This window comes from Lutra lutra, chromosome 13 (genome assembly GCF_902655055.1).
Source record: "Lutra lutra chromosome 13, mLutLut1.2, whole genome shotgun sequence".
In the NCBI taxonomy this organism is placed as follows: domain Eukaryota; kingdom Metazoa; phylum Chordata; class Mammalia; order Carnivora; family Mustelidae; genus Lutra; species Lutra lutra.
In genome coordinates, this window is record NC_062290.1 from 60,979,248 (window position 1) to 60,990,352 (window position 11,105).

General features: G+C 58.2%; 1 protein-coding gene across 2 annotated transcripts; it reads left to right on the forward strand.

Moving 5' to 3' along the window:
• Positions 1 to 1,218: 1,218 nt before the first annotated feature.
• On the forward strand, positions 1,219 to 10,821 carry GRHPR (glyoxylate and hydroxypyruvate reductase). 2 transcript variants are annotated; one of them, XM_047699117.1, is made up of 9 exons: positions 1,219 to 1,376; positions 3,010 to 3,140; positions 4,125 to 4,197; positions 4,755 to 4,871; positions 6,127 to 6,215; positions 7,337 to 7,441; positions 8,125 to 8,260; positions 9,553 to 9,683; positions 10,484 to 10,821. In XM_047699117.1, exons 1-9 carry the CDS (start codon positions 1,294 to 1,296, stop codon positions 10,603 to 10,605), a joined length of 987 nt encoding a protein of 328 aa, XP_047555073.1. In that variant the 5' UTR covers positions 1,219 to 1,293; the 3' UTR covers positions 10,606 to 10,821. The 2 variants fall into 2 exon arrangements, with proteins under 2 accessions (XP_047555073.1, XP_047555074.1); XM_047699118.1 differs by lacking the exon at positions 4,755 to 4,871.
• Positions 10,822 to 11,105: the final 284 nt, after the last annotated feature.

An 11,105-nucleotide genomic window follows, 5' to 3' on the forward strand; every position in this document is an offset into this window, starting at 1 on the left:
CTCTCCATTTCTGACCAACTGCCAGCCTCAGGGCACCAGGGCATGGGTCCCCATTTGTCAGGCACAGACTCTGTGTGTTACACGCTGTGGGAGCACACCGGACCATACATAGTTCATCCTTTCAACAAACCATGACACCATTTCACAGATGAGGAAACTGAGGCACACAGAAGTTTAATGACCTGTGGTCAGTGTGGGCTCCAGAGCCTGATCTCCTCACCTCTCCCCTCCACAGCCTCAGCGCTTATGAGGACCTGCCATGGCTCAGGGCCGCCAACATTACTGGTTTAATCATCACAATGACCCTGACAGGTAAGTACTCCTTATCCCATTCTGTAACTAAGGAACTGAGGCTTAGAAAGATGATGTGAAGGACACAGCTTGTAAGTGGCAGAGCTGGGATTCAGACCCAGGGACATTATTGGGCTGTAAAGCCCAGGTCTGCCCGTGGCTCCACATGGCCCTCTCCAGCACCCTGGCCCTGGCCCTGTGCATGACCTGCCTCCAGCCGGCCTGCAGCAGTCCAGCATACAGGTGGCTTGCAACCAATTAACCAATTAAACTCCCCTCAGAGCTGTGGGTTTCATATGGGAGAATTGTGCCAGCTACTAAAGGGGCCATGCCTAGGTTCAGACTGCCCTGGTCTGGCCTCCTGAGTATATAAGGCAGAGGCCTGGCTCGGAGCCCAGTCTGTGACCAAAGACCACTGCGCAGAACAGTGTGACCATAAGGGAACAGACCTAGCAAGGACCACTGGGGCTCTCAGGCCCTGCGAATTAGGATGGTCCCTGACCGCACACATTTTCACACAGGACTCTCCTGGACGCCCCTTTACCCACCCCAACTCCAACTCCAGACACGCCTGCCAATCTCTGAGCTTCTGTGGCAGTGAGTGCTCAGAGGGAAGCCCTGGGGGCCAAAAGCCAAGGCCCCGCAGGACAAGTCCCAGTTCCATGAGGGCTTGATCACGCACACACAGTGTCGCGAGGCACACACTTAGGGCTCCACAGTTCACCCCCCAGAGTCACACTGTCACTGCCACTCCCTGAACACACACAGCCTCCACTCCTGGAGACCCACAGGCTCCCTCTGCCCGCCCTGAACACCCCCTCAACCTTTCCCCCTCTCTATCGCCCCCACCCATCTCCCTCCTCACCGCTTCCCGCCCCTGCTGCCTCTCCCTCCCTAGCTCGCCCAGCTCCAGCCCCGCCCCTTCCGAGACCCCGCCCCGCTTTCCGTGGCGTCCCGCTTGCGTCTGGCGTTCCGGGTCAGTGTCCCGCGGCTGCCAGGTGGATGAGGCCAGTGAGACTCATGAAGGTGTTCGTCACCCGCAGGATCCCCCCCGACGGCTGGGCGGCGCTCGCCCGGGCAGCAGAGTAAGAGCCCCAGGCCCCTGCGGCACGCCGAGTCCCCGGGCCCGGCAGGGGCTGGCGGTGGTGTCGGGGAAGGGGCTGCGGAGCCCGAGCCCTCCCCTGGCTGCCTGCACCCCGCACACAGGGTGACTCAGCGTCTTCAGGCGGCCAGGGGCGGGCTGGGGGCGGCGTCCTTACACCCCAATTATTTTTGGTGGAGAGGGCCTGGTGGCGCAAGGGCCGGAGGGAGCCGGATCCTGCGCTTGCGTCTTAGCGGGCCTTGCCAAGCTGTGCCCGGCCTGGACGGTCATGGAGTTTGGGGAGGCTTAAAGAAAGTTCTCTGTGGCCTAGCCTTGTCCAGTCCTGTTGCAGTGACACAACTTTTTGCGGGCCCTTTTTGCAGGGCCCGCAACTCGCCTGGCACGTGCAGTGCAGTGCGGGTGAAGGGAAAGGCCTGGGGAGAGGGGAGGCGGAGGGTTACGCAAGATCCAGGCTATTAATCCTTTACCCTAGAGATCACTTTTGGCAGGGTCAGGGACCTTCGCAGTCACTGGCCTGGTCCCTTTGGACAGTTGGCAGGGACTTCTTGTGACCCTTAAACTGAAGATCCTATGCTAGGTTTTCAAGTGCTTCGTAGACATAAATGCTTAATCCTTGCAACACTCTGAAGTTGGACTTATAATTCCCATTTTACAGATGAGCACACTGGGAGAGGTTAAGGGCCTTGCCCAGAGTCACAGCTGCAGTGTGGCGGAGCTGGGATTTAAACTCAGCTCTGTCTGACCGCAGCGGAAGCACTGTGTCCTCCAGGTCTGCACTGCCAGTGTCCGGCCGCGAGAAGGTAGAACCCAGGCTCAGAAACCAGGGCCATGCAAAGACCAGATTTGTTTGTTTTGTTCAATGTAACAAAACCTTTGCTGCCGGCTTGCCAAGTTGCAGGCACTGAGGAGGAAGGGAGAGGGCAGAAGGCAGCTGTAGCATTGAGTGCTGCGCCCACGGGAAGGAGGCTGCAGGGAGGCCTGTGCCCAGGCTTGGTCTGCCAGGTGCTGCAGCAAGGGCCTCTGGGAGGCACCAGCCGCCGTCCTGTGTGTTACCACATGTGATGGGGCACCGACTGGCAAGGACTGGGAGGCTGGGCAGCTCCCCTGGAAGCACCTCCACGGCTCACGAGCTATGGCAGAAGCGTGCCCTCAAACTCCTCCACGTTGCGTTGCTTTGATCTTGACCTTCCTGGCAGGGTGCAAGTCGGAGACTTTCCCGTTGCATGGACTCCCAAGGACAGGACATTCAAGCCTCAGCTGGTGCAGGAATGGCCCACCTCAAACCGGGGCTCCCCACTGGCCATGAGGCCTCCTGTGAGGGAGATCAGGTTCTTCCTTGCTTTGAGCTGAGAGCTGTCCCCATGATTTTCTCCTTTTAGTCCAAGCTCTTGTCAGGCCTTGGTGACCTCCACTCTGTGACAGCCCTTTACAGCCACCCTCTCAGGGCAGTTCTGAGGCCGCCCATGCCTGACCTTGACCCAGGGGTCCTGAGGTGGGAGCAAGCAGAAGGCAGTGGTTCTCACTCTGAGAGGGAGTGTAGTCCCAGGGGGCCTCTGGGAGTCTGGGGGCATCTGTGGCGCTGCCCTGCTTCTGAGTGGTCTTTCTTGCATCTTCAGTTGTGAGGTGGAGCATTGGGATTCGGATGAGCCAATCCCGGCCAAGGAGTTGGAGCGAGGTGTGGTGGGGGCCCACGGCCTGCTTTGCCTCCTCTCTGATCGAGTGGACAAGAGGCTTCTGGATGCTGCAGGTGTGTGCTGAGCAGGGCTAGGGAGGGTTCCGAGGGCGTCTTGGCCCCATAGGGCATATCAGTCCGCTACGGCTGGCTCCCCACACATGCCTGCAGGGACCTGTCTGAGTTCCGAAGGCGTTCACTGCCAAACTAGTCCTGAGGAAGCAAGTGTGTGCAGCTCCATGTGGCACAGGCATTGCTCCCCTCCTGGCCCCAAAGCCCCGGAGGGAGCTAGGAGGGCAAAGACTGTGGTGTGGAGGGAGCGCCTAAGTCCCTAGGCCCTCATCCAGCCCTGCCCCAGCCTTGCTTTATGACCTGGAGAAAGTCCCTGTCCCTTCTGGGCTCATTTGTATCGTTGCAGGAGGGCCCAGCTCAGGGCCAGGCACCAGCAGGCACCCAGAATGTGTTAGCTCCAGCCATGGGGCCCAGCCCTGGGCCAAGGCAAATGTCACCGTAGAAAGCTCTTGGGAGGAAAGGCCCAGACATAGAGGCTGCTGGATGGGGAGGGCCTGCGTGAGTCCGTGCCGAGCCCATCCATGCCCCAGCCTTGGCCCTGGAGCTTTCCACACCCTGCCCCGTGGAGAGTGTGTGTGAGGGTCACACCCCAGCCAAATCTCAGTGGACACTTCAATGTGTCCACAGCAAGGCCCCAGGGGCGGTCATAGGAGGCTGGAGGCTCACTGAGGGACAGTCCCATGGGTGAGCGTGGAGGTCTGAGTGTCTGAGGTCTCGAGGCGAACCGCAGCTCTGCCACTTGGCAGCCTGTGACTGGGGCCGGCCACCTCCGCTCCCTGAGCTGCAGAGTCTGTCCACAGAGGAGTCACGTCGGATTGTCGAGTCTGTCAGGTAGGGTTGCTTAGGATTCTAGCCCAGGAACAGAGATGTCAGCCTTTCCTCTTGTTCTCAAAAAATAAGAATAAGCAGATGGCCCCGTGATATCCCCGGGGGTGTGGGCTGGACTCCAGGAGGAGAGATACAAACAGTGCTCTCTCTGCACCACAGGATCCAATCTCAGAGTCATCAGCACCATGTCTGTCGGCGTTGACCACTTGGCTTTGGAGGAAATCAAGAAGCGGTAAAAGCAGCTTACGCCCTGGAAGGGCCAGGGGAGAGGGCCGGCCCCCAGAGCAGGAAAGGGCACTGAGTATTCATTTGCTCGTACCCCTCTCCGCCCTCCAGTGAGACTGTGAGGGGCCTGCCCGTTCGCTCTGTCCGCGTGAGCACAGGGCAGTTACGATAGGCCGAGAATGGTTGGACGCTGTGGGTAACTACATCTGTCAGGTAGCCCCCCCTTGCCCATTCAGCCTGGTGGTTGATCCTGACCACAACCCCTTGAAGTAGGAAAGGCTCGTATTATTATTATTTCTCCCATTAAGTGAGGAGATTCAGAAAGGGCGAGTAGTAATTTGCCCCAGACTTGGGGCCCTGATCTTTCATCTTTGTGTCCTGCGCCAAGCGGGAGATAAGTGAACCAGAAGGAGGGCAGACGCTTCCTGAGTGCTCCTTTACAGCTCGGAGCTTCCCGGTGGGCAGTGCAAAGAGGGAGGAGAGCGGCGGCATGGAGAGGTCCATGAGGTAGAAATTGGTGAAGGTGCCTGAGGCCTGTGTTGCCACCAGATCTTTGCTTCGTAGCGGCATCCGTGTGGGCTACACCCCAGATGTCTTGACAGACACCACGGCAGAACTCGCCATGTCCCTGCTGCTCACCACCTGTCGCCGCTTGCCAGAAGCCATGGAGGAGGTGAAGAAGTGAGTGAACCTGATGGGAAAGTTGGCTGTGCTCGGCAGCTGGGTGCCTGAGGCCCTGGCGTCCCCCTGGCCTGGCTGTGATCCCTGTCCCCTGGGGGGCCTCTTCTAGTGAGCAGGGACAGACCCAGCCAGACTGATGAGGGGCAGAGCTGAGCTGAAGAAACGTGTGGGTGAATGGTGGCTTTGAGGGGAAATCGTGAGCGAGAAGGATAGGGAGAGACAGATCAGTCCTGCCGGTTGGGGAGGTAGTAGGGGTAGGGACAGGAGCATGGAGTGTAGGCTTCCCCGGAGAAGTAGCCTGTGGGCATCGTCACTCGTAATGCATCGATGCCAGCAGCTCGGAAAGCTGACAGTGGTTTCACAAATCCTTTGGTAGTGAGACCTGGCCGGAAATGACAGGAGGCCATCGAAGGCCTTTATTTCTCTCCCTCTGTGTGAATGTCCATGCTTTGCGGCCGGTAAACCCATGTGTTTGGTGACAGGCGGCCCTAGATGCTGCTGAGGGTGTGGAATAGAACAGGCAATAGGCACCAGGAAACCTTTCTGAAATCGGAAAATTGCAATGCCTGGCCTGAGGGTTTCGGATCAGGGGTTTGGGTCTGTGCGTCCAGGCTTAGGGAAGGCACTACAGCTGCTGGGAGGTGGGCAGATGGGCCAGTGCAGGCCCTCGTGGCTTATGGACCAGGGGCTGGGGCCCTGGGCTGGGGCCGAGGCAGACACTGAAAGCAGCATGTCCCGCTCACCCTGCTGCCCCAGGAGTCCGTACCCTTCTCGGAGGTGGCTTAAGGCAGCTCCATCCCCCTCCTGTGCACCCAGGGCCGTGGGGTGGGCCTGGGGCTTTACTTTGTGATGCTTCCCTGGGGCACTGGGAATACTAGTTTTGGAATCCCAGATCCTGAGTTGACAGCCTGCTGCTCCCACCTCTGGCCTGGCTGGGTGTGACCTCAGGGAGGCCACCCTTGCTGGTCTCGGTTTCCCCATCTGCAAAATGGGATGAGAACTTCAAAGGCCGCTCCCAGCCCTCAGAGGCTATGCCGTCCAGTACCATTAAGAGAAGAGTCATTCGAGAGCCGCTCATCCACAGCACTCAGTGGCTATGATGTAACTCGTGCTACAGGCTGTCCTGTGAGCTGGAGAGCAGAGTCTTCTATCTCTTGGGCCCCAGCCCCTGCCTGGGGGTCCCAGGTCTGTGTGTTCACAGAGAGCCTTCATCTTTGCCCAAGGCTAGGCTCTGACCTCCCCCCTCTCCCCACAGCGGTGGCTGGAGCTCGTGGAAGCCCCTGTGGATGTGTGGCTATGGACTCACGCAGAGCACCGTGGGCATCATCGGGCTGGGGCGCATTGGTGAGGCCCCCACCTTCCTGCTAGCCCGCCCCAGCAACCTTGGTGTCGCCTGTGTCTCTGGTGCCCGGGGTCTGGGTGTTGACCATCCTTTGGAAGGAGTGGCCACCCTGGGCTGTTCCCAGTGCACTTTGCATGCGGTAGGGACATCTAACGGACAGACCCCGCTTCCTAAAACACAGGCAAAAACAAAAAATAAATGAAAGCAAGAGTTCCTTAAGAACTTGCTAGGTGATGGAAGCAGGTTGAGTCGGGATTCTTTATGGTCACAGCTCCATACAGAATGGAGGAAAGCGGTAATGGCTGGGTTGGGGCCTTGAGGAGGGCTTCCTGTGGGACAGCTTGCACTCTCCCAAGCCTGCCGGAAGGCATTTTGCCTGTAAAGCTTTAACTTGGGAACCAGAGGATCTGGGGGGCAGAGCTTACCTGTGATTCTGCAGACGGGCCAGAGCTAGTTTTCTCCCAGGGGTCCCTGCTTGGAGAAGTCTGGCCTGAAGGCTTGAGCTCAGCCAGGCAGCTGTCCGTGGTTCTCCGGCATCTGCCTGGTCCAGAGGCGAGCGTGAGGGTGGAGAGGACGGACAGTCCGGCCAGCTAGCAGTGCCTCTCCCGCTGGAGAGGAACCCACCAGCTTTGGGGCACATTCTGATTCTGGAAACCCAGCAACCCAAGCCTGTCTTTCGAGCAGGACATGTGACAATGTCTTATAAGCTTTGGGGTGAGTTGGCAGTTTGGCCGTGCCACTGGAAAGTCCTAAGAAGTCCTGGGCTGTGTTAATAAAAGCAAAGAGTCCAGAAGGAGGGAGGGGACTGCTTTGTCAGTCCACTCTTGGGGTGCCAGGCCCAGTTCTCAGGGATGGTTAGCAAATGGCTCTGAAGGTACCCAGGGCCAAGTCATAGCCACAGAGGAGCTCTGAAGTCTCTGAAGGGCTGTCACATGGCCCCCAAGGGCAGCGTGGGCCTCTGGGGGGCTGGCTACACTGGGACAGGACCAGTTAAAGTCGGAAGTGTGCTGATGGAAGGACCCCCCCCTCCCCCACCCCAGGGACTCTCTGTCCCTGGAGCTGCTGAGTTCTGCTCCTGCCCTCTGAGGGGTTGGGGACAAGCCAGGACTCTCTTTGCCTCCAGGCCAGGCCATTGCTCGGCGTCTGAAGCCATTTGGCGTCCAAAGATTCCTGTACACGGGGCGCCAGCCCAGACCTCAGGAAGCTGCAGAATTTCAGGCTGAGTTTGGTAAGTAAAATCTTGATTTCCGCAGGAGCCCCATCTGAGCCCAGTAGAGGGGTGTCTTAGTGGCAGCATCTCGGGCAGGTGTAGCTGGGGCCTGTGGTGTTGCTCAGGTACTAGCTAACCTACCTGGTCCTGGTTGCAGGGGCCCGGTCAGAGAGCTCAGGGATACACCCAGGCCACACGGGGAGTTCTTACCGTGCCTGAGAGCTCTCCAGGCTTCTTGTCTCTCAGAGTTCCTTGTCACCACTGTCCCTGCCTGGGCAGAGCACCAGGGATGATGACAGATGTAAGGGATTGCTGGGAACTTTGACACCCAGTTTCTCTAATAAACCGGTGAGCACTGTTCCCCAGCCTTGTGTCCCATGGATCTAGCCCCCCGTCAGGGGGCATAGTGTTGTGAGCAGAGGGCAGCTGGATTTTAGCCATTCCTCACCCCCTTGGCACACTGGGGCCTTCCCACCCCTCTCTGGCCTTAGTTTCCCCATCTGTGAGACCAGGGGGTTGGATAAATGATGCAGTATACCAGGAGCCCACCAGGAGGCATAGTTATCAGAGGTTTTGTGGGGACGCAAGGCCTTTGGAAGCAAATTGGGAGTTTGGCAGGGGGAGGCGAGGGTCTGGTCTCCCATCCTTTTGCTTTCTCCATCCTGGGACTTGGTGTCTTACGGAGCCCTGCCCTTCCCCAGTGTCCACCCCCAGGCTGGCCGCTGAGTCTGATTTCATCATCGTGGCCTGCTCCTTAACCCCTGCAACCAAGGGGCTCTGCAACAAGGACTTCTTCCAGCAGATGAAGAGCACGGCCGTGTTTGTCAACATCAGCAGGTTCACTGGGGCCGCCCAAGCTCCCTGGGGCACCGAGAAAGCCTAGAGGGGGGCTGTCCCTGCTGCCGTGATCCCCGTGGGTTGTCCGTGTCTCCCCTTGGGTGGAGCCTCCCCCTCTCTAAACCGACCCATCAGCCAGACCCAGCTCAGAAGTCCAGTAAAGGCCACCAGAGAGTGCCCCAGGCTGGGAGGAGGAGCCGCCAGAGCAGGTGTGGCTTGTCAGGTCCGGCAGTAGCACGTGGCAGACTTGGTTCGGGGAGTGGAGGCATGATAGCAACGAGTTACCAGCCACCCTCGGGCAGCCCGTGTTCTCTACTGCAAAGAGTTGGGTATAACAATCTTAGCAGCCCTTTGGAGGCCATCCATCCATAACACTAAGCCTGGGTCTGAGTTAGTGACAGCTTGAACCTTGGTGCTTCTGGAAAGATAGACTCAAACCCAACTTAATTCGGTTTACCACAGTGTCCCCAGGGTGCCTTCAGGCCACTGGGCATGTTATGGAGGCAGACCTTCCCTTTCTGCCGCTCCAGACACGGCCTGGTTGGTGCCCTTTGAACCTGCTTAAGTCAGTTTGGAGGCAAGTAAAGGCAAATGAAGGGTTATCATGGGGTCCCCCTCATGTCACTCCAGAGGCCCCTGTACTTATGAATGTCCAGCCACAAAGGAGGCGACCTGGAGGGGGCGTGAAACATGTGAGGGAGCAGGGCTCATGCTGACTGAGCATGTCTCAGTCTCCGTGTACAGAGCACCTGTGTGAACCCAGGACTGGGCGGGGTCCTGTGCATTGTTGCCGACTGCACAAGTATTACTTCGGGTGCAGCATGAAGTCTTGAGCCCATCGTTTCCTCCCTTCAGTGGCTCAGTCACAGGAGGGAGGGCTGCTGACTCGGATGTAGTTAGGACAACTCGATGCCATGGTTCCCGCACGTTCTCAGGCAGACACCCCTAGACAGGGCCCCACACTGATGCAGAACGGAGGCCCTGTTCCAGCACTAGTGGGTTGGTAAGCTCTCATCCTCCCAGCACGCCTAGGAGTGGGGTGTATTCTCCCCATCTTACAGAGGCAGGTGACACCCTGGCCCAAGGTCACACAGCTACCGAGTGGTAGGGTGTGGGCTTCTCAGTGTTTCTGTACAGACTTATTGTAAAGAAGTAGCTTATCATCTGCTTTAAGAGTCAGTGCCAGGTGTGCCTGGTCCCGTGGGGAAATCCATTCCGTGGGTGGTTCTGCCGTAGAGGCAGCCTGCAGGGAGGGAGCTCGGGGGCGGCCAAGGCACCACTGTCCTTCCCAGGGGAGAAGTGGTGAACCAGGACGACCTCTACGAGGCCTTGACTAGTGGGCAGATTGCGGCTGCTGGGCTGGATGTGACGACCCCGGAACCGCTGCCCACAGACCACCCGCTCCTGACCCTGAAGAACTGCGGTGAGAACTGTGATTTCCTGACGCAGAGTCACCCGGGCCCGCGGGAGTTAGAGGCGGTCTGGAGGTGCTGGGTGCAGAGCTGCCGTGAGCGGCACCGAGCACAGGGACACAGGCGGACGGGAGATGTTGAGGCTGTTAGTGACACCGGCACACTGCAGCGCGGGGCGAGGCATCCTAAGCATTGATGCCGCGGGGCCGAGGACCACACGTGGATGCTTCTTAGCCTCCCCAGCTACTCTACCTGGTTAAGAGCTCTTTATATTAAGTCCTGTCTCCCCAGGGAGCTCGTGTGCCGTCTCCGGACTCACATAGGGGCTGAGCCAGTCCCTGTCTTTTGTGTACACTCTGGGATGGAACCCCACACAGAAGGTCCTTAGCTGCCTGTCCACGGGGAATGCCCCCATTATTGTAGCCCTCAGAAATTCCGCTGTCCCCACCATCCTCACCAGGCTGAAAGGAGGAACATTGGCACTCACGTCTGGGCTGTTGCCCACAGCTGGGAAGACCGTCCCATCCCCGCAGGCCCAGCACTTCAGCTCAATGCCCTGGATACTGCTTTCAAAAGGTGTTCTTTGGGGACAGGTGACCTCACTCATATCTGGGTTTCAGTAGCCCCAAGTCCCTATATCATTCCCCTGACCCTCAGCCCCATAGGAGTGGAGCACGTAAGGACAGTGGCCAAATCAAAGAGCACTAAGCAGGTTCTCTTTATTATCACTGACAACTCCTGGTCAGGAAAACAGGGCCCACTTTAAGACTCTGGAAACACCCTTACCTCCTTCTGTTCCTCCCCTTTCCAGTGATCCTGCCCCATATTGGCAGCGCCACCTATGGAACCCGAAACACCATGTCCTTGTTGGCAGCTAACAACTTGCTGGCTGGCCTGCGAGGGGAGTCGATGCCCAGTGAGCTCAAGCTGTAGGGACAGGAGCCGCTGAGGGTCAGGAGGCCCACTGTGCCCCTGGAGTCTGTCAGTGGAGGCTTGATCTGGACCCACAGGACGGGAGCCAAGGGAAAAACATCTGATCTGTTCTAATCCTGCAGAAGGAAGACTGGTGCTGATACACAGGCTTGCTGCTTTTGTGGTTGGAAACATCTGAGCCAAAAGTATGTGATCCTATTAAATAATTCTCTGAGACAGTGTGGGCCTGTAACTGGGAGAAGCTAACAAGGGCATCTGCTTATTTTTTTTTTTTTAATTTGACAGCTAGAGATCACAAGCAGGCAGAGAGGCAGGCGGGGCGGGGGGGGGAGGTGGGGGGGGAAGCAGGCTCTCTGCTGAGCAGAGAGCCCGACGTGGGGCTCGATCCCAAGATCCTGGGATCATGACCTGAACCAAAGGCAGAGGCTTTAACCCACTGAGCCACCCAGGTGCCCTGCTTACCTTTCTAAAATCAGGGCATCTGGTGATGTGTGGGCTCT

Coding starts and splice junctions, on each gene's coding strand:
- GRHPR (XM_047699117.1), top strand. CDS start 1,294: ATGAGGCCAGTGAGACTCATGAAGGTGTTCGTCACCCGCAGGATCCCC. Junction 1,377..3,009: donor GCGCTCGCCCGGGCAGCAGA/GTAAGAGCCCCA, acceptor TTGCATCTTCAG/TTGTGAGGTGGAGCATTGGG. Junction 8,261..9,552: donor GTGTTTGTCAACATCAGCAG/GTTCACTGGGGC, acceptor TGTCCTTCCCAG/GGGAGAAGTGGTGAACCAGG.